Consider the following 26,349-nt stretch of genomic DNA (forward strand, 5'->3'; position numbering starts at 1 on the left):
GTTGACTTCTGGAGAGGCACTTTCTGAACCAAGTAGAGTGTTAATAAGTAAGAGAATTACTGAGAAGGTCAGAGAAGTAAGCATTAAATGTCTAACCATAAATGGAGAAAGAAACTGAGAGTTCTGGGAGAAACAGTCTTTTCACTACTGATTTCTAAAAAAGACTGTTATTATTTGGAGATTGTGTTCTTAAAGACATGAACTTTGATTTGATATGACTGAAATTGGGATAGTGTAGTTAGAGGAGGTGAAGGTAAACCAGGCTATTGTCCTCTGTCCTCAGAATAATGGTTATTTCAGTCCTGGGTTTCCTGGTACATCTTTTATCTTCTCACATTAAGAGAAAATCAAGTTTTCTAAGTACTCAAGAAAAACTTAAAATAGGATTCTTTGTGGTTTGAAAAAAAATGTTCATTTAAACCAGAGAATGAATTATTTTCTACCTGAGTTTATATGGAATATATTTTGTTGTTTCTTACAAAGGTGTAAAATGGAGGTTTGGGATTTTCTCATAAGTGACCTTTATAATGACTTCCTGTTATTTTATTGTCCTCTGGGAACCAGAAAAGATGTGTGATACATTCTCACCATGTGAGGCTGAATAAATCTCTCTAATTTGGAATTAGTCACTTGTGAATCCTAATTTATGTTATGTGTACAATGTCTATGTTTATTTCTGACTAGTCATGAGACAAGCCTGTGTAACAGTGTAACATTTTGTTTGGGTTCTTTCAGTTTGAGAACTTGGTGTCCAACACAAGCGTTAAATTTCGCCACCTTACTCTATTATTGTTATTATTTTACTTTTATATTCTGTGTTGGTGGCCCCTACTTTTTTCCCTACCTCTTAATCACTGTTAACTTAGAAACTAATCACATCCAGACGCTAATGGGTACCTTGTGAACTTGCTAAACAAAGGACCAATTCAGACAGCTCACAGAAAAACAGGTTGGCATTTAAACTTCAAACTTACAAAGCAAATACCCAGGCAAAAATTTGGCACAAAAATAGACTATTCAAGACTCCTGGGCTGGTGATCACAAGGCCCTGTTTTATATTCTTTATTCTCTTGTTGGGTGTTGTAGTCACTGGGCACAAGTCCTAATCTGAAGAGAAGAAAAAATAAAACTGACCTCTGAGAAATCAGCTAACAAAATAATAGAGTTGGACTAAGAAATCAATCAATCATAAGTAAAGAATTTTAGAAGTATCGAAAATGCAATTAAAAAGTGATCTTGGAGGGCAGGCTCAATTACAATCACAGCCTGGTAAAGGAAAACCTTGTAAGTTATCATATGAACTTGTCTAGGGATAGACTGTGATCACAGAGAGGAAGAGCTGAGTGTGGAGTACAGATAAGGTGACCTTGAGAAGAAAGACTTGGGGGAGGGGGTGTCTCAGCAATATGCAGGAGGAGGATGCTAAGACCACTGAGAGCTTACATGGGAGGGTTTGACTATTGGATTCTGGGATGGTTCTAGACTCAACAGCTTATCCAGTCTCTGCAAAACACCTACTGACTCTGAACTGAATTTATACCCCAGACACCACCTGTGCATGCTCTGGCTTCTGTGACACAGTGTCATAGGGATAGGATTTTCTGAACAGGGCACTGTCTTATGCTGAATAAGTTTTTGGATACTTTTCTCATGAAAAAGCTAAGAAATTGACATTCTGGCTCCTGGAAAAGCATTTAAGATGAACCTTTCCGAACAAGCAGATCACCCATGGAAAGAGTAGCTAAGCTGAGCTTTGGGGACTGTCAAAATAAGGACTTGACCCCAACCCTCACCCAGGATCTCTGGCTTTTTTTACCTCAACTTCCCCAAACTATGGTAAATATAAAAGGAATATAATCACTGTAGTGAGGCCTAGTAAGAATGCACAGGCAACTCTAGTCCATTAAGGTCTAAAGCTGCATTTTTAATCACTGCTCTATTTTGCCTCAATTTTTACTCATAAACACCAACCAGTTTTGGTGATCTAGAATTTGTTTTTCTAAATCCACAGTTTCATGTTTTTCCTTATGAGACCTAAATGGATAGCTTTACATGTAGGTTCAAATAATGAATATTAGAATAAAAATATCTATAGGAAAGAAAGAATGTTGGCTATTAGATAGTGGATACTTGCAACTCTAAGTCACATTTTATTTATGAGCTGGAATTAATATTAGGAGTTCAGTTTGCTGTTTTAAAATGTCCTGCACAAGAAGAAGGGGGACCATTCTCATGCCAGATGCTTCCCATGCTGAGTGGAAATATATGAAGAGTTTTTATAAGCTGGGCCATGAAGTACACTGGATAGGTTGTGCAGAGCAGTGAGCTCACAGGAAAGCAGAATGTTGATCTCAGGAAGGCTGGAATCAGATTAGAAGACAGCAGAAGCCAAGGCTCTGCTCCCGTGAGAAGACCACAAAGCCCAGAAGTGGGCGACTTTAGTTTTCCAGAAATAAGAAAAAAGGATTCCCCAAATGAGAAATACTAAAAGAGAACTCTTCACTCTAATTGTTTAGAATGCAGGACCTGATGCTCTTTCTACACCCCCAAGTACAGTGTAGGGAATTTTAATATCATTTTCTTCCTACTGTTACCAACCTTTGAGAAAATGAATTGATAATTCACAATGCCATTAAAACATATAGTATAAAGTGACAGTTATGATGGGAGGAATTATAAAAGAGAAAGGTATCTTTTCTCTAAAGCACATGATCTGCATTTTAAACTACCTATTATGTTGAAAAGTACTTTGGGTTACTAGATTTTGGAAACTAAAACACAAAGAGAAATTATCATCTCACAACAGGCATTGTGAGAGCAGGGATTTTTATCTTGTTTTGTAAACTGTTGTGTCTCTGCACCTACTATAGCATTTGAAATATCATTTGCTGAATGAAGCTTTGAGTTTATCTTATAGAAGGGAAGATAATACCATGAAGAAAGTATGAACCAACGATCTATGGTTGTTTTTTGGATCAAATTCTGTTTCACTCTGTTTTGCGCTTCTATAACAAAAACCCCCTGAGACTGGATATTATAAAGGATAGATTTATTTCTGGAGGCTGGGAAATTCAAGGTCAAGGGGCCCACATCTGATGAGGGCCTTCCTGATACATCATCCCACAGTGGAAGGCAGACAGATAAGAATGTGTGTGTGTGTGTGTGTGTGTGTGTGTGTGTGTGTGTGTGTGTGTGAGAGAGAGAGAGAGAGAGAGAGAGAGAGAGAGAGAGAGAGAGAGAGAGAGAGAGAGACTGTGCACACAAGAGGATGGGGAGGATGAAGAAATAGTATGACAGGGAGGCTGAACTCCTTTTTCTAACAAACCCACTCCCATAATAATGCTGGCAAAGCCTTCATGACCTAGTCATCTTTTAAAGGGCCACCTCTCAACCCTGTGGCATTGAGGGTTAAGTTTCCAACAGATGAACTTTGGCGGTGGATTCAAACAAGTCCCAAATGTAAGTCTGATTTGTCTGGTGACCCAGAGAAAGTACCATAATTTTATAGGGCATCCAATGGTCCTCTTCATATCGTCTCTTCTACCCTGAGCATAAAGGATCTCTCTTTCTCTTTTCTCTGCCAAAGTGTCCATGCTGCTAACTAAACCTAGTTTAATGATGATTACCTCCCTAAAGAACTATGGGCTAGAGAGGGAATCACTAGCTGAACTTACAGGAGAGCTGGGCACTGTTAACACACCCTTTCATTTCCAATGCTAGCTTCTATGGCTTCATAGAGAAGGATCTCTGACTTTCAGGCATAAAGGATCAAATAGGAGAGAGACACAAATAAATGAATATAGGATGGCAACTGCAGAGTCAAGGTCTGTTCAAATCACTTTAGTGTGAGGACTGAGAGGTCAGAGCCAGGGCAGCAGATGAGGAAGGGAAGCCTCTGCAGGCAAGGTGCCAGTGGAACTCAACACCAAAAGGTGTTTGTGATAATTCACCAGGTAGAGTCCGTAGAAAAGGGTATTCCAGGAAGAGAGAACAGCATGACACGGAGGCAAAAAAGACCATAGTATGCTAGAGGCCACTGGCCACTGAACTAATTCTGTGTTTATGGAGGTGTTGGGAGTGGAGGCAGCAGGGTAGAGTTCTGCAAGTTGGGTGCCATGTGCTTCCCAAGGAGTTTGAAATTTTTCTCTTAAGTAACAAGAAACCATTCTTAGGTTGGCTTTTGATAAGATGAATTCTTGAGTGCTAGGGCTGGTGGGGAAGAGGCTATCAGGGAAACCGATTAGGATTCTATGGAAGGGATAAGAGAAGACGACCCAGAAATGGATAATGACAGTGGCTAAAGGGTAAGATGCAGGAAACAGGGATGAGGGAAGTTTAGGAGCATGACAGACTATGGGGAATTACTGATGTGAGGTAAGGAAGAAAGAAGAATACGAATTGACTCGACAGTATTTAGCTTGGACAAGTACCATGCGATTTGAACATTCACTGGGTAGGAAAGTTACAAGAAGGAACTGTGCCATATTGGTTTTGAATTGGACTGGGAGTTCTATTCCACAGAGTCATTTTCCTGTAAAAGCATATCGATTGATTGAATTTCAGTATTCAAGAAAGATTTAACTACAGACTGTATTCTCTTTAAGGAAATTTTGTGTTCACCAGGAAATCTATTCCAAACCAAAGATAAGTAGGTACTCACTAGATTTTTGTCAACAAAATAACATTTAAAAATGTTTTTCTTTTAATTTTATCTCTATGTGATATCTAATTGGGGACTACAGAATCTTTTGGTTTTCAACTGAAAACTCTTTTTTTTTTCACTCTGGATTATCTCATACGCACTAAGAAGTGTATAGAATTATTTCAATTTCCTAGGAGGAAGCAGCACAGAACATGGGCAGTGTTAGTGATGATTTAAATATTAAGTCATTGTTATTTTTAGAACTAGTTCTAAATTTGGCTTTTAACACTAAATATTATTGCCAATAATGCATTGGAATATATTCTCTTATTGTTAGAGAATAGGATTTTATGTTATTGAAAGTTAGAAAAATATTCTTCTTTTGGAAGAAGTCCATGCTTGGGCTGGGGTTGTGGCTCAACGGTAGAGTGCTTGCCTGGCACATGCGAGGCCCTGGGTTCAATCCCCAGCACCACATAAAAATAAATAAATAAAACCAAAGTATTACTAAAAAAATAAATATTTAGAAAAAATTCAACCATAAAAAAAGAAGTTCATGCTTGCTTATTGTATAGAATTTATAAAGAGTTTAAGGAATTATTTCCTCAATGATTTTTTGAAATATAAAGTTTATTTTTTAATTTTTTTTTTATTTGGGGAACTCCTTTTGAGAGTCAGGGTATGGAAACTGGTGTGACCCAGGTTGTTTATGCAAAGTGGTCTACACCTCCCTGATTAGACCAGAGATTTTTTGTCTTCATCTGGATACAGTTGCTTTGTATTAGCATTAGAAATAAACTGTAGAATCTATAGTCAACAGATCCATGGCTGCCTTTCCATTTAATTTTTAATTAATTAATTAATTTTTTTGGTCCAAGAGAATCCAGAATCCAGAAACTGAGTTAGTGGGATGGAGCTATTGCTACACATAATCTATCAGAAGAAAGAAAACACAGTGTCCGCCTTTAAAAGAAACCAAGTTATCAAGACAAGATATACATTATAACAAGAAACAATGGGGTAGTTAGAGAGTAGCTTTTGGGAATTTTATTTATTATTATTATTTTTTGCATTGTAAAGAAATAAAGATGAAAACGGAATGATCTTACATTAAAGGCAAGGCTGCCTCTCCCTCTCCACCTCCTGCCACTGTGATGCAGTTAAAGCAGCTCCCTGGGATTGTTTTGAAAAAAAGTCAGAAGCTTTGGAAGGCAGATACATGTAATGGTTGTTTCACAATTCTGAGATTAATGATAAAAGGTTACCTAAGCTTGGAATTTTAGCACACATTTTACTGCATTTGGGGAAAAAAATTGTATTTTTGACAAAAATACAATGCAAAAATGAGTTGAGACACAATGTCCCTTTACATGAGAGCAAAATGACCTATTTCCCTATGGTCCAAACAGAAGGCAGGAAAATAAGGCTGTGGTTTTCTGAAGTCTAACCACCTATTATGTTGCTGTGCCATTCTCCCCTCTGCTCCAACAACTCTCCCTTAACTTGATATCTGTTTACTTTAGAGGAGGCAGTTTTTGAGAAAGGATCATAACTCTCCTGGCCCAGTGCCTCAGGAGCCATGACAAGCAAAAGCACAAACTCGCCTGGATATAGGCTTTGGGATATTTAAATGTGTGGGTTAATTTTTTTTTATCCATTTTAATAACTGTTTTTCTCTCTTTTTTTTCCTCTTTTTTTTGCTTTCTATTTATGCTCTGAGGCTGTGGACACAGGACTGTCTGCAGGCAAATAGTTCCAGAGCATACTGAAGGACAATCTTCTAACGAATAGTTAATTTCACTGTATCTGGATTCCTGCTTCTTTTTCGAAATGGCAGGTGCGAGTCCCTGTGTAAAATATTCTATGTTTGTCTTCAACTTCGTGTTCTTGGTAAGTGTTTTTCTTTTAATTATCAATTTTATGCAAGAAAGGGGATCCTGATATAAATATCATAAATAAGAAGAGACTCTATACTAGAGAAATAGGATGAGGAGGAAAATGTATTTTCCATTTATTTGTTTGGATTGTTCTTTCTTTGATTATTTCAGCAATTGAAAATAAGCCAATGACTCAAAAAAAAAAAAGTGCACTTCAGGATCTGTAAGGATAAACACTGCATAAATGTTTTGATATCGTTGCAAAAACAATCAGAGGAAAAATTACCCTTAATTAAAGGAAAATTATTTTTAGTTATGTATCAATCAGGGCTTTTCTGTTTAGGATTCTTTGGGGAAAATGTGCTTTGATTCACCGAGAGCCTATCTCCTGATTTTTTTTCCTTTAACATTTGGGTTTGAAACAGGTGACTAACTAGTTGTGGGATGAGAGAGACAGGAGAAGAGGGTCATTTTCAGAGCCTCAAGGAAAAACAATGGATCTTGAAAAAATTTAGGGGAAAACAATAAAATTATTTAATCACAAAAAGATTAAACTAGGCTAGTGGATATGTTTGAGTATTTTAAAAGTTAGTATTTTGATGTGTCATCAACCTACTTTTAAGTGGCAGGGTTTGTATTTAGCAAATTATATTTCTCTTGAAAGCCTATTGAGGTAGACTAAGTTGTAAGTAGCATCTAACATTGGAAAATGGAAAAACACGGTGTGAAAGGGTAGGCTGGGATGTTGATAATTGACCTTATCATTTTTTACTATATGTAATACAGCTTTAAGACTGTACAGAAGTAAATTAGTAGAATAGTCAAAGTGCTTAAATAAGAAAAATCATGTTGTATTCTGAATTGAAAAATAGATCATATGGTACAATGAGAATAGAACTGTTTTTGCTTTTGAATTTGGTTGTCTTTAATAACCAGAAAGCCAGTATCTATGTGTTGGTAAATTTATACCCTATTAAAATAATGATGAACTTTATTAAACTTAACTACATGAGTACACCTTTATTGCATAGAATAACTTTCCATTTAATGGTCAGTAGCCCTAATGAATACAGATGACATACTGGTAAATTAAATAAATGAGTATGTAAGTAAATAAAATAAAAAGAAGGTTTCTTCTTTCTTCTTTCCCTCAAAAAATGGGGCTGCTTCTGAAAATATGAAATGAAGCTCATGCACATATGTACTTTTTAACATTAGTTCTGATAAATTTCTTCCCTTGAAATATTTAAAACATTGGGAGTAGAATATAAAGAAGCAAATGCTTATGTTCTTTGGCTTAGTGATTTGTTTTTAGCTGATTTTTATGGAGAGTTTCCAACATTCACCAAAGACAAAATAGGCTAAGTGACCCCATAACCTAGCCCGACAGCCTTGAATCCACAGCCAATCCTTCTCCATTCATACTCATTCATTTCCCCATCCCCTGTTATTTTGAAGCATATCTTAAATATATGCCACTTCATTTATCAATATTTTAGTACATATCTTTGAAAGAAAATACTTTCTTTGAAAAGTGTAGCCATAACATAATTATAATACTTTAAAAACTTTATGTGAATTTCTTGATCAATTCTGAAATATCTGTCTAGGGCTCAAATTTCCAGTTGCCTCAGAAATGTTTGTTAGGATTCTGATCCAAATAAGGCCCATACATTGTGATTGATTGATATTTTTTTTCATGTCATTTGTAGTTAATCTGTAGATTATTCCTCCCACATCATCTTTTTTCTCCCCCTTCAAATTTTATATAGTGATGTGTGCTGTTTGGCTTATCACATTTTTCTATGGTCTGAGTTTTTCTATTTGTGTACTTAAAGTATAATTTAATATGTCTTTTTGTACAATCTGTAAGTTAATTTTTGCATGAGATGGTTTGATAAGTTTTAGATTTGTTTTTTTTTCTTTGTATAACTGCCTCATAAGTGATAATGTATTCTTTCATCAGAAAGATGTGTCACATTTTTGTAATGATGCTCAAGTGCTCCATTTTTAGTTCATTAAGAGATTAAAATTGCTGATATTCTAATTCTATCAAGTTTTCTTCACATATTAGCTGGAAAATTTTCTATAAGGAGAATATTCTCATTTACTGATTTACTTTTTGATTACCAATGGTACTCACTATGTGTGTGTGTTTGTAATTTAATTTAATAATGTGTGTATCATACATAATTAAATAAAAAGTAGCATAAATACTTCTTTCTTAATCTTCAGTTAACCAGTTTTCAACAGTGATAAGCTTGTCTTTAAGTATCCTTATGAAATAATAGGTAAATTTCATTATAGTTCTTTTCCTTATTGATGTGCCATTTGTTCCATGCTTGACCATTAGGAGCTTCTTCAAGTTGACTTCTGAGTCTATTTAATACGATCCTAATAACTTTGGCAACTTCTTCATTATGTGGTATATCAACATGTTCCAAGATGCTTTTCCCTGCCCTGACTTGTAATCAGTTATTTCTCCAGGAAGTTCTAAGAATTGCAGTTGTTGTCTTCTTTCTATGATACAGAATATATGTGGTCCTTTTAAACAAACCAACTGTCAATATATTAATAAATATATGGCTCCCATTGTAGTAAGATGTCTCAAAGCACCAAAACCAATAATAATCTTCAAATTCCAAAACAGTAAAAAATATGTCTTTCTTGCATAAAAGCAGTATGCAAAGTTGGTATTGGTTGTTAATTCCTCCTTTTTAAAATTAAATAACAGGAATTTGCAATAGATCTGAATGTTTTTTTAAGAGAGAGAGAGAGAGAGAGAGAGAGAGAATTTTTTTAATGTTTTTGGCGGACACAACATCTTTGTTTTGTATGTGGTGCTGAGGATCGAACCTGGGTCGCATGCATGCCAGGCGAGCGCGCTACCACTTAAGCCACATCCCCAGCCCCTAGATCTGAATTTTAAACTCAAATAATAAAGACAATCTAGGATAAGAGTTTATCATAGATCTGGGATTATATATTTAAGACTGAGGTTCCAGGTCAATTGTAGAGGTCTATACCACATTGTCACCAATTTTCTGGAGGAGCTCCGATGGTTTTATGGTTGCCATATCTATTTGTTTCTCTGATAACACAAAGTCTTTCCCACATTGTGGATTTCAGGTAGACAGTTCTAACTTCCTTCAGGGGCTCTTCCTGGCAGCATGTGTCTTGGATTTTATAATCTCTTTGAAAGAAATCTTGAAATGGAGTCTTTCAGCAAGAAAATCAAAAGCAATGGTTTTAAAGATCATTGGTTATTTATTAGCCAACACGTGACACCAGTATTTTAAATCAAAATCTAGACAGTAGGAGGGGTGGTTTGAGGTTAGGGAATGTTCTTGTTTCTACTCCTCCATCTACCCTCAACCCAGAGTTCATGGTTGGAATTTTATGATCCTTCATTGGAAATTAGCAATTTGTCACATTCCTAATGTTCACTTAAGTAAAAATTTTAATGGTCCCACTGATGTGGTTTTCTTGTAGATGCCCATGGCCTTATGTTTTCAAATGCATTCTTTTCTGATGTAACTTTCAAAATTAATTTTTTGCAAAGTAGGGCCAGATGTTGAAATATCTCTAAGATATGCATATGGTCATTTAAACTAATCATATTGGTTTCTTTTGGGAGAGAACTTGAAATATGCCATATAGAAATGCAGGAATTTCTGTTTTTTAGAATTACTAATTGAAGAGAAATATGTAAATGCAAAAATCATTCCTAACCATTCATTCTAAAGTTTGCTGCAAATTAGAGAGTTCGAGGTGCTATAGATAGAGAAGTTATAGGTACAAAACCTATTTCTCTGAGTCTTATATTAAAAATGGATGAAATGCCCAAATTTATTTTGCTCTTCTCAGAAAGTCGGGGCCTTCGAGTATGGTAGATCTTTAAACTTTCTTAGGGTTTGGAGTAAACATGGAACATGGGGCTTTTTGCTTTAAGACACAGTAATATATGACTGGGGACTGAGTGAACAGTTCTTAATGAGGGGAAATAGGATGAGGTAAGAGAGGCAAGATGCGAAGAAGGAGGCAAGCTGTACAGGCAAAGGTATTAGCAACTGAAAGAAGCCAAAGCATGAGGAGCCTTGGAGAAAGCAAAAGATTCTTTTTTTTTTTTTTTAAGATGGACACAATAACTTTATTTTGTTTTTTTTTTCCAGAATGCATTACAATTCTTATTACATGTATAGAGCACAATTTTTCATATCTCTGGTTGTATACATAGTATATTCACACCAATTCGTGTCTTCATACCTGTACTTTGGATAGTAATGATCATCACATTCCACCATCATTAATTATCCCTGCTCTCTCCCTTCCCCTTCAACCCCTCTGCCCTATTTAGAGTTCGTCTATACCTCCCATGCTTCTGCTCCCTATTCCACTATGAATCAGCCTCCTTATATCAAAGGAAACATCCAGTATTTGTTTTTGTGGGATTGGCTAACTTCACTTAGCATTATTTTCTCCAATGCCATCCATTTACCTGCAAATGCCATGATTTTATTCTCTTTTATTGCTGAGTAATATTCCATTGTGTATATTTGCCACATTTATTTTTATCCATTCATCTATTGAAGGGCATCTAGGTTGGTTCCATGGTTTAGCTATTGTAAATTGTGCTACTATAAACATTGAGGTGGCTGTGTTCCTGTAGTATGCTGTTTTCAAGTTCTTTGGGTGTAGACTGAAGAGAGGGACAGCTGGGTCAAATGGTGATTCCATTCCCAATTTTCCAAGAAATCTCCATACTGCTTTCCGTATTGGCTGCACCAATTTGCAGTCCCACCAGCAGTGTATGAGTGTACCTTTTTCCCCACATCCTCACCAACACTTTTATTGTTGTTTCTATGCATAATAGCTGCCATTCTGACTGGAGTGAGATGAAATCTTAAGAGTGGTTTTGATTTACATTTCTCTAATTGCTAGTGATGATGAACATTTTTTTCATGTATTTGTTGATTGATTGCATATCCTTTTCTGAGAAGTATCTCATCATGTACTTGGCCCATTTATTGATTGGGTTATTTGTTTTTTTGGTGTTTAGCTTTTTGAGTTCTATGTATATCCTAGAGATTAGTACTCTATCTGATGTGTGAGGAGTAAAGATTTGCTCTCAAGATGTAGGCTCACAGATTTGCTCCCAAGATGTAGGCTCTCTATTCACCTCACAGATTGTTTCTTTTGCTGAGAAGAAACTTTTTAGTTTGAATCTATCCCATTTATTGATTATTGATTTTAATTCTTGTGCCACAGGAGTCTTATTAAGGAAGTTGAGGCCTAATCCCACCTCATGGAGATTAGGGCCTACTTTTTCTTAGACGCAGGGTCTCTGGTTGTATACCTAAGTCCTTGATCCATTTTGAGTTGAGTTTTGGAGTGAATCTGGGAACCAGCATTTCATTGTCTATCATTGTGTGTGTGTGTGCTTTGCCTGGGCCCCTAAATTGAATGTGCTCAGAATAATTAAAAATCTGGAAGCAAAGTAAATATAACTCTAAGATAGGGGTACCTTAAAAATAATCAGACACAATTATATTTTATTCTATCAGTTGAAGATGCCCCAAGACAAAGACTTAAAAATGGCTGAAATGTGTGACCTTTGTAAAAACAGTGATTGCCTGACATTATACATTTAGCCTTGGTTGAACTGGGATGATCACAAAAGGTGTAACAGCCCAGTGGCTGAAAAGAAACAAGTAACTTTTCTGAATAGCAGTATTTTTATTATGGAGTGCAAATTTAGGAAATAGTTTTGAAAGAGAAGAGATACCATAGAAAAAAATAACAATTTAGTAACAATTACTGGAGCTTAACCCAAGGACAAATATAGCATTTACTACTCCATCTTCTAGGGAGTAGATACTTTTTTCTTAATTCATAGTTTTTGTTGTTTAAATCAGTATAAAAAGATCAGGGGACAAACCCTGAAGGCCATACTAGGGAAAGGGCTCAAAGAACCATTATGATTGATGCTCAAAGACAGGAGATGAAATAATTTAGTATTAATCATAACTCTGGAATGATAATTTTGATAGAAAATAAATTTACTTTTAAAGTCAGTCAAAACATTTATAAATAATTTTGTGGTAACAGACTGTGATCTTTACATGTGAATTTCTCCAAATAAGATGGGAATGATATATTTCTTTTTTTTAAAAAAAAATAAAGTTAGAGAGAGAGAGAGAGAGAGAAAGAGAGAGAGATATGAGAGTTTATTCAATTTCAAAATCTCTAAAGAATTTTTTCTAATTGTGAAGATTGAATTTGGGCAAAATGTTCTTGACTTCTGAAATCATTTGATACTTCTTTTCCATGCTGATGTTACTGACAAAGTTCAGTGGCTGAGAAGATGGCACATTTGGTTGATTTAATAAAATTTATATGTGGTTTACTTTCTAACTACTTTGCTAAAGTGAAGTAAACAGTAACACAAAGAGAGTTGGTATTTCAAAAAACGTCACACTCTTATTCTGTAAGCATTCTTAAAGTTTTCTATTTGACAGTTTAGTAAATACCAGTAAGCACGGTGATCACAATTAGCTACTAGGATAATTAATATTAATTTTAGTCAAAGCTAAAAGCTAGAGAGACTATCAAGACAATCAATCAATATAAGTCTATTTGTAAAAGAAGAAAAAGCAAATATCAGTTAGCAAATCAAACAACAACAACAACAAATCCAGTGGTATAAAATTACTGAAAATCTCAGAGGGTCTCATTATCATTTGACACAAATTTGCACAGCTTTATTAGTAAATAACTGCTAACAAGAGCACTTATTTCCATTAGCAAATGAAATTAGAATTTTGTGGAAGGAGGTGGGGCATGGGGGATGTAAGGGAGATTTTTTTAAGTTCCAAAGCTATTTTTGTTTTTGGATAGTTTGTATTTTAGGGTGTAAAATAATTGCATTGGTAGGTGATAAACAGCTTTACCTTTCAATCTCATTAGAATAATTTCAATTATTTTATAGAAGTTGAAACATGCAGTAAGGGTAGATTGGTTATGAGTTGCCTTGAAGTTTTACCATATGCCTATTATCTCTCAGGATTTCAGTTTCTTTAACCAAAATGAAGATTTTGGACCTGGATAATTTTTGAGGTCTTTTAGAGAGCACAGGTTACATTCAGCTGCTCATTGAACTCCCTACTTGGTAACAAGGCCCTTGACCTTATTTCCATTGCAAACTTAATAAGAAACCATTAACAGTGCTGCTGGAGGTTCCAGGCATATGGCTCACCCATACATGAAAACAAGGACGCTCCAAGGTCAGTGGGTTTTGGAGAACTCAGACGTTCCTTTGTCAAAACATGGAAAGGTAAGAAAGTCTAGAAAGTCCTCCAAGTCTGGTATGTTACCAGGGCTGCTCTCAACATATCTATCTAATAATAAATCTTTGATTTTTTTTGAATCCACAATATATATCTTTATTTCTTAAACTCTGAATGACAAGGGTTTTCCTTAACACTAAAATAAAATGTGTTTTCCATTTTATGTGTTGTTGGCTTTGCTCCAAATTAAATAATCTGGTAAAGTCATTAAAGGAATTTAAGACTTTAAGTACTGTTCTCCATTGTTCCTTTTCTCTGGCTAAGCTTTACTACCTAAAAATGCGTATTTTTAAAGAGTTTATTGAGGTTCAAAAAGTATTGGTTGAGATATAGATCTTTGTTGCTTAACTGAGCATTTTGTCAAATATTCTACTGTTTCCTTTTGATTCCAACTTCAACCTCTCTCTTACATTTTGAATGAATATTTGGTAATTAGTTATTCCCATCTTTCTCTAAGATAGCTTTCCAGGAATAAGTCCACAGGCACTCTAAGGATCTTTTGTGTTTAAACTGTTGTGACTTATGTTTTTTTGTGCAATTATCTAGCAAAAATGTATGATTAGAATTAAATCATGAAAAATAGTTTCTCCCTTCTTAGTAGAGGTGACTTCTTGGCTATAGATCTATGAGTGGACTAGGAATGGGAAGCAGAGTTACTCTTGTCAAGCTTGTGTATTATAATACTTCAGCAATTATCTATATGAATATGCCTTAGTATGACAGTTGTGTCTGTCAGGCTATAATGTACAATTAATGACAAACTATTGCAACCAGATGGATAGGGTGTTTGAAAATAGTATTTCATTTTATCTTAATTGTAACACTCTTTGTTTTTTTCCTGCAGCTATGTGGTATCTTGATCCTGTCAATAGCAATATGGATCCGAGCAAGCAAAGATGGACAAGGGGTAATATAAAAATAAATACAATGTAATCTTGCCCCCAAATAGTTTCTCTTATAATAATGAAAGCAATGGCAATATTAATAATACTAAATATTTCTGTAGGTTTTTCTTAACTGCCTCATGTAATTGTACTGATAATTTGATTTTATAATTCAATCAAAATTACTTACTATGTTCCTGGCACTGTGCATGGAACAAAGAAAGTAATCACTATGCATAGAATAACCTTCTGGAGAGTGGAAGAGGTGTTATCCCACAATTAGGAAGAGTCCAGTGGAAGTGGAGGTAGAAAGGGGCCAACGTGGAAATTTGACTTCTTCAGTATTTGTTTATGGCTGGCTTGACACAACTTGGGGATGTAGACCACTGCTCCTCCTCCCCACCCAGAAGAACAATTTATATGGCACCAGGTATTGACAATATTTAGCTGATTCCCAGGTGACTGGCCCCAAAGGAAAGAACATGAGAAGTACTCTTGGAGAAGAATGTACATCAGTGTTGTAAAGGTAGCAGATCTGTCACAGCTAGCATCGAGGGCCACCCCTTATAACAACAGGGGGCTGATCATGCTAGCGCGACTCTGCAGGTAGCTGCACATGCCCAGCTTCTTGCTATTTATGCAGGATCAACATGACCACTTCTCATCACTGCAAGCCTTTCTGTCCCTGGGGCAAAGCTCTTACTAACATTTCCACAGGTTTAAAGGAAGGTTAGTTCTGAGGGTTGATTCTGGCTCCAACCTTTGGACTCCACATGTGCTATTTCTGCTCCATACCATAGACTCATAGTGTGGAAGGAGGAGGGTGGAGGTGAGAGTGTGGGCAGATTGTTTTGTCAGTTCCCCCAATATAATACTTACAGTGCTACCCTGGCACTATCTCCTGGGTCCCCTGTTCCCATTTTTCTTTTCCTTCCTCTCTCCTGTCAAGAGCAATCCTTTCCTCAATTTATTATTCCTACCCGATGTAAAGCAGTTGACTTGTTCTTCTTGGTTTTTACGCTATTGTCACTATTCACGATTGCAATGTCTTTTCAAAAGTCTTCCTCTTACGAAGCAATTTGATGTCTATTTGATAGCTACAAAGATAATATGAAGCCAGTAATTAAGACAATGCATTTTCTATTAGAATTTATTATGTGGTGCAGCTAAATGCCTTTGGACATAGCCTGGTGGAAAAAAAAGCAAATTAACATCTGTTTTGCTTCCTTTCCTAAAGTGGTTGAGTGGTTGGGTTTTCTGAAAATTTATTTAGTTTTTCCTCTCTCTCTTTTTTTTCTTCCCCCCCCCCCTTTTTTTTTTTGTAATTTTCTTTCTACCCTGAGAACCTAGGGAATCATTGTGGCAATTAGCTGCTTCCTCATTCTGGGCTTCGCCTCGGTGAAGTAACTGGGTGGTGGGGTGGTTGTGGCAAGTAGTCGGTAACTCCCAAATTTATCATTTTCATTTATTACTTATTCAGATAAATGCAACTCTGACTGCCTAATGGCCTGGGTCTCTGATGTTTGGGTCCAAGGAGAATACTGGAAAGTGTGCAGAATCGGTTTGACTTTGGAGCTCATAATTGGGCACAGAGACTAACAGCCATTTGAGGGTGCTTTGGGTCCTTCAAAGATGTGTGTGCAGTCTGCATTTTATTTTATTTCATTTTCATGTTTCTGGTTGACAGTCTCTTTCTCCCAAGTGTTTCTGGTAAACAAACGTGGTGTTTAGTCTGTAAAGGAACTGCACACATTGAACGTGTTAAAGGAGAACTGTTGTCCTTGAGAGGGTGTGACTCCACATCTGGGGAGGGGAATGTACTAATGGGGCTCGACAGCATCTTTAGTTACATTTTGACTCTTATGCTGTAGGCCTCTTACCCTGAACGAAAGTCTCAATTGGCCAGAACAACATTAACCCGCCTGACATGGGAAATTGTTTTGATTTACATTAATCTGAAGTCAGTGACAAAGAATCGGGACCGAGAGAAGATTTGATTTATTACTGGAAAAACAGAGGCAGCCATTTTAGAAGAGAAAACATGGACTTAAAACAAAAAATCCGGGAGGTGGCATCTCTTTCTGCTCAAGTGTCTCAGAGGGACTTGGTTTCCCCAGGATAAATTTTGCACCACGAGGCAAAGCATGCTGGTAGCCATCATGTACCAGCAGATGCCTTCTACTCCAAAGATGACACCCAAATGCTCCTCTTTCAGGCCCAGCCATCCCATTTCCTGTAGAAAGCCTCCCCTTGTCTTAAGATACACATAGACTCAGTGCTCACCCAAGACAGCTTTTAAAAACCTGCTGTGTCTCTGTGGGACCAAGTATCTCAACTGGGATTTCTACTTCATTCTTTATAACAATAGCCACTTGGTGAGCTGGACTTGGAATAGTGACTGACAGGCAGTCAACATAGTGGTTTTTTTTTTGTTGTTGTTGTTTTTTTTTTTCTCAACTGGCTGTGGTTCACTCTGCATCGTCTGTCCCCAGAAGTTCCAGTTCAGATGTAGGTATTTGGCTTATTCTTTCTAACTCTGGGCTATGTATCCTAAGTTCTAATAACCCAGCTAGAGAGTCTCCATCCTTCCGTGTGCCTTAGGTTTGCCTGTACTGGCTGCAGTGTTCTGAAGAGCAATATTTGATAGTGAATTGATATAGCTACTTAGGTTTTTCTTCCTTAAGGCTGCTTTTTGGTCCCATCTATTTTGACCCAGATGTCATGCCTGTTTAATTAACAAAAATGATTTTCCTAGCTCCAAATCATAACAATCAAACAAACAGAAAACCCCTAAAACAAACAGAAATCTTTAGGACATAACCAAACTTTCAAAATATGTAAATTGAAACATTATTTGTAAGCATAGACTTTTGGAGACAAAAGAGTCTTTGGAAATCACAGACCGGACCCACTTCCCTTTTACAAATGGAAAACTGGGCCCCAATGAGTTAGTTGACCATCCTAGGGTTACAAACCTAGTGATTTCCTAGGCCTCTGATGGGAATATAGAGCTTCGTTTTAATGCTTTTATCATTTCTATACATTTCTTCCTACTCATTGTTGAATAAAGGTTTTCTCTAGGCTTAAAAATTAAGCATTTAAAACAAAAGAATTATTAGTAGTGGCAACAGTTATTTTTGTACTGACTGTTAAGGGAGGTGTGACCTCTGGGCTGCATGGCAGATTCTGGGAGGCAGAGTCTTTGGGTGGAGGGACGAGTGCCCTTCCTAGAGACCGTCTAGCAGACAGCAGCCGTGGTGGTCATTATAGGAGACAGATGGGCTACCCGCCTCAAAAATGTTAACATCTGGTGTAAGCTGTCCCTCTAATTGTGATGGGCTACTGGACATATACCTGGAGGACATTGGTAGACTGAGGCTAGGAGTAATGAGAGTGGTGAAGAAGAGGGTGCTGTGCTGCCTGCCAGGTGAACTGAGTTATGGCGGATATGTAGTCCACCTACCATGAAAGGCCCTAGGATGTTTGCCTCTCATCTGAATACTTAACAGTAGTAGGTAAAATAGAGTTTCTTGAATATGCCTTCTAGGAAAGAGAAGATAGAATTGATATGGAATATCAAGTACTGGACTTTTTTTTTTTTTTAATCAAGATGCAAAGCATTTTTATTAACCTGAAAAAGTCCCTTATGTCCCCTTCAGTGAAGTCTTGCCTCCTTCCTTCTTTGCTCAAAGGAATATGCCGGGTTTCTGTTCTCGTGACTAAAAGGCTCAGGGGTCACTCTAGTTAAATTGGGCTAACTGGGCTGCACGAAATAACCACACAAGAGACACAAATACCTTTTTCTTTGGAGTCGCTGTGACGGCTTCTCTGACCTTAAGGGTCTGCAGAAAGAGAGAGAGCAAGAGCACACGCTGACCCCTTTTATTGAGGAGAAGCTATTCAAATGAGGCAAGGGGTCAGGTTTCAGGGGGCTGAGTCTCTCTTCATGATGTCCACTGTCAGCAGGTTGACTGACACCTGGGTAGGCCACACCCAAGGGCACAGTAAGAGAAGGGAACACACACAAGGAACTTCCATGGAAGATTCTATCCTAAACAGGGCAAGGGGTTATATTACAAAGGAACAGGTGAGCCTAGCTTCACCCATGGGGCTGTAGCAAGACACACCCATTTCTGTGACTGAGTGCCTCAGCACCCAGCTGGGGAGTGTAACTCAGTCACCCATAAGGTTGGCCTCCCACAGGAATACACGGTTCTTATTTTCCTCACCATGGATTCGCTTGTTTTTGAACTTTGTATGTATGGAATCAAAACAGTATTTACTCTTAATAAAGGATTCCCCCTACACACACTCAACACAGTGAGTCTGAGATTCATTCCTATCATTGTGTATATCAGTGATTTGAAGAACATGGGCTTTTTGAATTAAAATAATTAAATTCCCCTAAACACATGCTTTATAATGCTAGTTTATGTATAAAATGCAAAATATGTGAATCAAAAAAAAAAGAGTGAAAAGTAGCTGGTCTTCTAAGCTTTGAAAAACAGTTTTTAAAAACCATTACATTCCTTCCACCCAACTTTTAACATTATTAGAAAAAGATAAGGTTGGAAGCATTATTCAGAAAAGTGGCAGCTTCACGAAATGTATGAGGGTTGATTTTTATTTATTTAGTTTATGGAAATAAATGTTTCAAGGGCCTCCATCCGGGTCTTGTACATAGTTGGAACTCAATGGATATTTATTGAATGAACATGAACATCAAGGAAAAGAGTTTCTGTCATTAATTTCTCTCTCTCTCTCTCTCTCTCTCTCTCTCTCTTTGTTTTTAATTTCCAGGCTGTTAATTCTGGGGACAATGGGGCTAACTCCCATTCTTCTGTGAATATGTTGATTGCTGTAGGTGCCATCACCGTCGTTATGAGTTTCCTGGCATGTTATGGTGCTCTAAAGGAGAATCGCTGTATGCTTCTTTTGGTGAGTTCTCCAGACATTCCAACTCTCAGATTCTTGAGGATGATCTCCTGTCCCCATTCTCTGTCAAAAAAGACTTGCCAAGATTGATGCAACTTTAACTTCTGTTTTGAGGTTTGATTGTAGACACTAATGTGGTTTAGATTTGGCTTAGCCTGGTTTAGATTAGAGGATGTTTTGAGAGGGAGTATATTTTAATCATCCATCCATTCATTCGTTCACTTTGTTTATTCATGCAACACGACTGCATAGCTGTGTGTGCCAGATAGTGTGCTAAATGACATATGAGATCTAAGGATAATTAAAACCCACTGGGGAAGAGTAGTCAGTAAACAAAGAGCTGTAGTGTGGGAATGGTCGGAAGGGCAAGGATATAAGAGGGAGTTTTCAAGCCAGAGGCAGAGGTGACTGTATGGTGACAGGGTGATGACGTTTCCGGGAAGACAGCCTGGCAGTCCAGAGCTGACAGGTTTGGGCAACTGAAAGGCTTTGGGTGTGGCGGGAGAGTGGCAGAGGCTATTTTCAGTCAATGATAGGAAATGACTCTGAGTGTGAATTATGGCCAAATCTTATTAAAATGCCCACATGCCAAGCTAAGAAAATGTTAAGGGAGACAATCAACTCTGTCACTTAGAAAATTTCCAGGAGGATAGAAAGGGTTGTGATAACTCATAGGCATTCACTTGTCTGTTGGGGGCGGGGTGGGGAATACTGGGGATTGAACTACTAGGATGCTTTATCACTGAGCTACCTCCCCAACTTTTTATATTCTTTTGTATTTTAAGACAGGGTCTTGATAAATTACTGAGGCTGACCTCAAACTTGCCATCCTCCTGTATCAGACTCCCAAGTTACTGTGATTATAGGCATGTGCCTCTACGCCAGGCTACACATTCACTTTAAACATATATAGTAGAAAATAATGGATGAGTATGGTAAAAATGTTTAAAGAAATCAATTGTTTATCATATATAAATCTGATATAAGCATTTATCAAAGAGAACTTAAAACTTATTTTTCTAATAAAATAAGTATTGTTAAGGGAAACAGAGTTTAATAGAACTCTAAGAGCATCTCAATGTTGTTTTAACTAATAAGGCCTCATTTGCAATTTGAGGACTTTAATTACTTGAGAAGCTTGTTTAAGAAAAAACAAAACATTAATCTGGGAGCCTGTATCCTTCAAAATTATGATTCAGCAGATCTAAGGCAGATTTCAGGAATCTACATATAAAACAAGATGCCATGTAATTGTGATGGTGGTGGCAATACTGTTCTGAAGCCAGCTCTGCATGTGTTTGTAATTGATGAAGAAAGCAAAGGAGAAATAATAGTCTAACAAATTCACTTATGTTTTCAAACTTTCCTTCCTTTAATATCATGCGGATACCAATTGTCCTATAAAGTAAGTTTTGTTTGAACCACTTTCTTTGATCAGTCTTTGAAGCAAATGTTCCTGAGTAGTAATGGACCCCAAATTTGGAGCTTGACACAAAGGGTGGAGGAAATAAAGATTGTGGCTAATATTTCAACTGCTATCTGATCCAAGTTGTCAAGAGTGTGTCATGCTGAAATGTCCTAGATGTTACTAGATACACTGAAGGTAACAGATATTACTTTTTTTTCTTTTCTTCTCTCCAGTTTTTCATAGGTTTGTTTCCGATCCTGCTCATGCAGTTGACAGCAGGTATCCTAGCAGCGAAATTCAAACCTGAGGTGTGTACACAGAGAATATTTGATAATTTTGTAAAAGTCTAAAAATTTGAAACACTATCTCTGATACGAATAATCTAACAATACTTCTCAATTTTCAGGCTGAGCGTGCTTTGAAGGCAACTCTCCGTGAAAGTGCACAGCTCTTGAGTCAAACAAATGAAGAAGGAAGAAAATTTCAGAAAACCATGGTTACATTCCAAAAAGAGGTAATTAGAATTCATATGTCATCTGGGCAGCTGGGCATAGTTATTCAATGTTGGTTTCACTTTTTAAGGTGTATTTCTTAAGGATTGAATACCCTTTTTTTTTTTTTTGCAGATTTTAGCTGATCATTCTTGTCACCTTGCAATAAGAAAAATTCAAGCATATTTGTATTTTATTTTTTTCCCAGATTCTTATGAAGTTTTGAAGCAGTTTAGGACACAGAGTAGGAAGATAGGTTTATGGCAGAGTATGACAGTTTATGACCCTTGATTGGGTAAAAACCATAATTCTTTTAAACAGTAGCATATCTGGGATATTTCTCTCTCTTCCTCCATAAAATGATAATAGCTAACATTTTCACTGCTATTTACTTTGTATCAGATATTATATTTAGTAGCAAACAATATAACAACCCCAGGAGATGGTGTTTTAGAATGTTTTGTGTTGCTGTAACAAAATACTTGAGGCTGAATACTGTATAAAAGAAGATGTATTTAGCTCATGGTTCTAAAGGTTCAAAAGTATGGCAACCTCATCTGCTCATCTCTGGTAAGGGCTTCATAAAAGTTGGTGCTACACTGGTAGGAGCATATACAGAAGAGATCACATGGTGAGATAGGAAGCTAGAGGCTAGCAGTTCAGTTTTGCTCTTTTTATAGCAAATCATTCTCTTGAGAACTAGTTCACTCACTGAAGTGGGGCTGATCATTCTTGACCCTTACTAGTAAACTGACCTTGGACAAAATGAAATAGAGGCTTCTGGGTTAGGTCCTGAGTCATATTTGCTGCCCACTCTTTCTGGAATGTAAGGTCTCTGTGCCAGCTGTGGGTTTCTAAATGTTCTGTTGGAATATGTTCTTCTGATGTGCTCCCATTTTTTGTGTAGAAATCCTGTGCCTGAAGCTCCTTGTGTTCGTAGTTCTATGCTTCTTTCTTATTATCCATTCTGTTTTTCTTCTTTATGTTGTTATCTAATTTGGGGAAAAGGGTCCTACCCTAAACTCTAACTGGGTGACCTGGGGTATCCTATACATGCACAGAAGTTGCAGAGGCTGAGTGGTTTTCTCTTTGAATTTCAAGAATTCCCCCAAATACTGTATTAACATTGTATGGAATGTGTCCTTCTTGGGTTCTTGGTGATGACTGTTCATCTAGGGGTGTTGTACCATTCACTCTATCATACAGGTTTTGTTCAGCTGTTATATTACTACTTTCCAGCAAGTTCTGATCAATTTCTTCCACAACTGTTTACAAACTGCTGATGTTGAGATCAGACATCAAGACAAGCTAAAGCTTTTCTGCCTCCTACCTGGTCTCCTCTATTGCTCTATGCCTCCCAAAGGACACCTAAGGCATATTGTACAAAATATGAACTGACCTGTGAGTGTATTTAGGAGATTTAAATTCTATTTGACATGTAGTGTCCATATCAATTAATACTATTCAAGATTATGAGATCAGAAAGCATAAGCAATTAGCCATGTCTACCATGGGAACAGGAAAGTGGTTTTTTTTCCCCCCCGCCAAGAGTATCCTCTTTGCTAATTTTGACTTTAGAACCACCTGAAATTGCTAGCTCTTTGTCATAGGAACATCATCTGAGTCATGTGTTTGTACAATTCAGTCTTTGGGCCTAATTACAAGGCTTTATATTTGCCTCAGTTGAATTTGTTAGTTTAAATCCATTTTTTGAATCAAATTTGAAACTTGGTTCAGTCTTCCAGCATGTTAATCATCACTCCCATCTCTATATCAACCATAGTGTTGAAGAAATGCTTTCTATGTCTTTATCCAAATCTTTGATAACAATGTTGAACAGATCACATTTAGGTGAGAGCATAACAGATACATCAACAGATGACAAAAAATAAAATTATAGCAGCTAATCCATATTATTAAGAACATTCTATAAGCCAGACACTGAGCTAACACCACTTCATATCTTCATATGGATTTTCTACAATTTATGAATTAGATGTTTTTATTAGGAATTGTTCTTGTCTGAATTTTCAAATGAAGAATCTATGACGCAGAGAGGTTTAAATAACATGGGTAACATGATCACCTATCAATTAAATGAGAGTGCTTTCAATAATCTGGCCATTTCAATGCCTCAAAGTCTGGAAGATCAGCCAGTGAAGGTTCTAGTTTCTTTAGTCAATTTTTTTTTCCTTGCCATTTCTGCATGAAGATTCTTCTCCCTAATAGATCAGTTAGGAGCAAGATGAAGGATAATGTCTTTTATCTTTTTCATTTAGTAATATTATGTGCCATATGCCCTGAGTGATTGGGCTTATCACTTCCCTTTTTTCTTCCTCAAACTTGGCCAAACTTGATGCTGCCTTGTCTTTGGTGTTTTGTCATGTTTCTGTCTATGTTGGGCCTGAAGCTTACTGACATTATTCTAAGAGCTCCAGCTTGCATTTGTACTTCCCTCAAATATTTAAAAGACGCCTATGCTAGTTCATCTCAGCGAGGGCCCCTGGAGCATGCCCATTGGTCTTTGAAATACCCCTCGTCCTTTTCCTCCTATCAAAAGTGATCAGTAATCATGGAATAAAAATTGTAATTTTAACACTTCTTATCTCTTTTGAGCAACAGTTCTTTAGTGAGACCTTAACTCTCTTGTGAAAACTTGGAAACTTCTTTGCTAAAAATCTAGAATACCTCTCTTTTCAGTCTAGAAAAAAAAAACTAGAAGGCAAGTCTTTACTTTTTAAAAATCAGTTTTCTAAGTTCCTTAGACTTTTGCATCTTAGCTCAAATTTTCCTGTTATTACTTAATTAATAACTATTAAGACCAAAATGAAAGATTCCTTTATTTCTGCTTCTATATTCAGAGAACTGGGCGAGTTGACTTACTTTATATTTTAGCATAGGAAACATGTTCATAATGATATTCAGAAGAATATAATTCAATGTATTAAAAATGTTTTTAATCTCTCAATGACTGTTTTTATTCTACTTTTCATTGAACAGTTTAAATGCTGTGGTTTGATCAGTGGAGCTGCTGATTGGGGAAGTAATTTTGAAGAAGCTTATGAGTCATGTAAATGTTCAAATCCATCAGATTCTTGTATAACTTATACAGGAAGAAATGTTTATAAACAGGTGGGAACTAAATCAAACTTATCACAATAAGTGGTTCTGTTATTTTATTTTCCCAATGAAAATCTCTACAATTTGAAATGCAGCAAGTACAATGGAAATCATGATATGAAAATCTCAGGAATTACTCAAATAAAAAGGAAATACTTACTGAAAAATAAGAGCAGAGCTGGACTCAATAGTGCATGCCTGTAATCCCAGTGGCTTGGGACACTGAGACAGGAGGATCACAAGTTCAAGGCCAACTTCAACTATTTAGTGAGGCTCTATGTAACTTAGTGAGACCCTGTCTCAAAATTAAAAACAAAAATTTAAAAATGGCTGGGAATGTGTTCTGTCCCTGGGTTCAATCTCCAGTACAAAAGAAAAAAAAACATAGAAAGAAACAGATATTAAAAAAAATTAAAGTATTTCATTAATTTCTTCTATGGGTTTGGTATTATTTAAACCCAACTTTAGTAGGTCAAAGTAGCATTTTACATGCGAAAGCAAAGTACAAACTAACATAAAAGTTTATTTTGGCCTGTCTTTGGTGACCTTAATCATTATTCTCTTTTTTCCCCCTATTGTAGACTAAGTTCCAGAAATAAATATTTTCACTTCAGCTTGTAAAATCAGGCCTCCCCCCACCCTCCCAAATCAAAGGTTTCTTTTCTCAAGAAACTGTACATGTGTAAAGAAAGGATGTGACATTTACGGGTTTAGGTTCTGAATGTTTAATGTACCTACAAATTTACCTATTGCAATTGAGAAGTTGCTTCAGATATTTAAAGTCAATTTAAAAGACGATTTTTAAAAAATGTGTTTTAGATGCCATATCTATGTGACTTGTGGATATTAATAAGTATTTGTCATATTTCTTTTCTAAATCAATTCATCAAATATTTACAGACTACCTATGTGCTAGCCTTTCTGCCAGCCAGTTGAAATCTATTCTTGAACAAGGTACAATGTTGTACACATGGATGCTCAAATTAGGAAGAGAGAAATGTAATCAGGCAATTTCCATTTGAGGGACTGTTGGTATTGTGGGGATAGAGGAAAATTTGGGTATTATGGACCCAAACTAAGTTAACATTTGAAGTTTCAGAATATGTTTCACAAAAGGATGTGACATCTGTCCCTCACTAAAGGGCTTTTCATAAACTGTTCCTTCTGTTTGGAAGGAATGCATAAAAAAGTAACAGTTGATATTAGTGTTTCATTTATTTGCTGTTATTCTTCACTGCCTATTATGTGTCAAATAGACCCTTGCTAGAATCAGACATGCTTCAGGATCCTCTAGCAAGTTATAATCATTTGGGGAGAGAGATACATAATTATTATGATTCTCAATGAGTCTGGTATTGTTTGGGCTTAGTGATAGCTCCTGAGATTAATATATTCAAGGAAATGAAGTATCTCAGAAAAATTTCTCCTTCTACTACTGATCCGTGTCACTGATCTTATTAGAATAATAGAGACTGTTCTGAAGAATAGCTAGTACTAATATTTCAAAATAACTGATGGGGGAGAAATTATTTGCCAGACTACCATATTACTATGTCTTTTCATCATCAAAGTAATATTGCTTACAAATTTTATTCTTATTTTTTATGTTCTTTCTTGTCCTTTATTCCCTACCTAATTTTAGAGGC

The 26,349-nt window shown here is 36.5% G+C and overlaps 1 protein-coding gene across 1 annotated transcript in view; it reads left to right on the forward strand.

Annotated features, from left to right (window-relative positions):
• The first annotated feature begins 6,136 nt into the window (after positions 1-6,136).
• Positions 6,137-26,349, forward strand: part of Tspan8 (tetraspanin 8) — a 28,273-nt gene continuing 8,060 nt past the window's right edge. The window contains exons 1-6 of the mRNA XM_040280317.2: positions 6,137-6,532; positions 14,710-14,772; positions 19,550-19,687; positions 21,326-21,400; positions 21,499-21,606; positions 24,584-24,715. Of these exons, the coding sequence (XP_040136251.1) occupies positions 6,473-6,532; positions 14,710-14,772; positions 19,550-19,687; positions 21,326-21,400; positions 21,499-21,606; positions 24,584-24,715 (576 nt within the window). The 5' untranslated portion in view covers positions 6,137-6,472. The remainder of the gene's footprint in view (positions 6,533-14,709; positions 14,773-19,549; positions 19,688-21,325; positions 21,401-21,498; positions 21,607-24,583; positions 24,716-26,349) is intronic.

Source organism: Ictidomys tridecemlineatus, chromosome 6 (genome assembly GCF_052094955.1).
Source record: "Ictidomys tridecemlineatus isolate mIctTri1 chromosome 6, mIctTri1.hap1, whole genome shotgun sequence".
In the NCBI taxonomy this organism is placed as follows: domain Eukaryota; kingdom Metazoa; phylum Chordata; class Mammalia; order Rodentia; family Sciuridae; genus Ictidomys; species Ictidomys tridecemlineatus.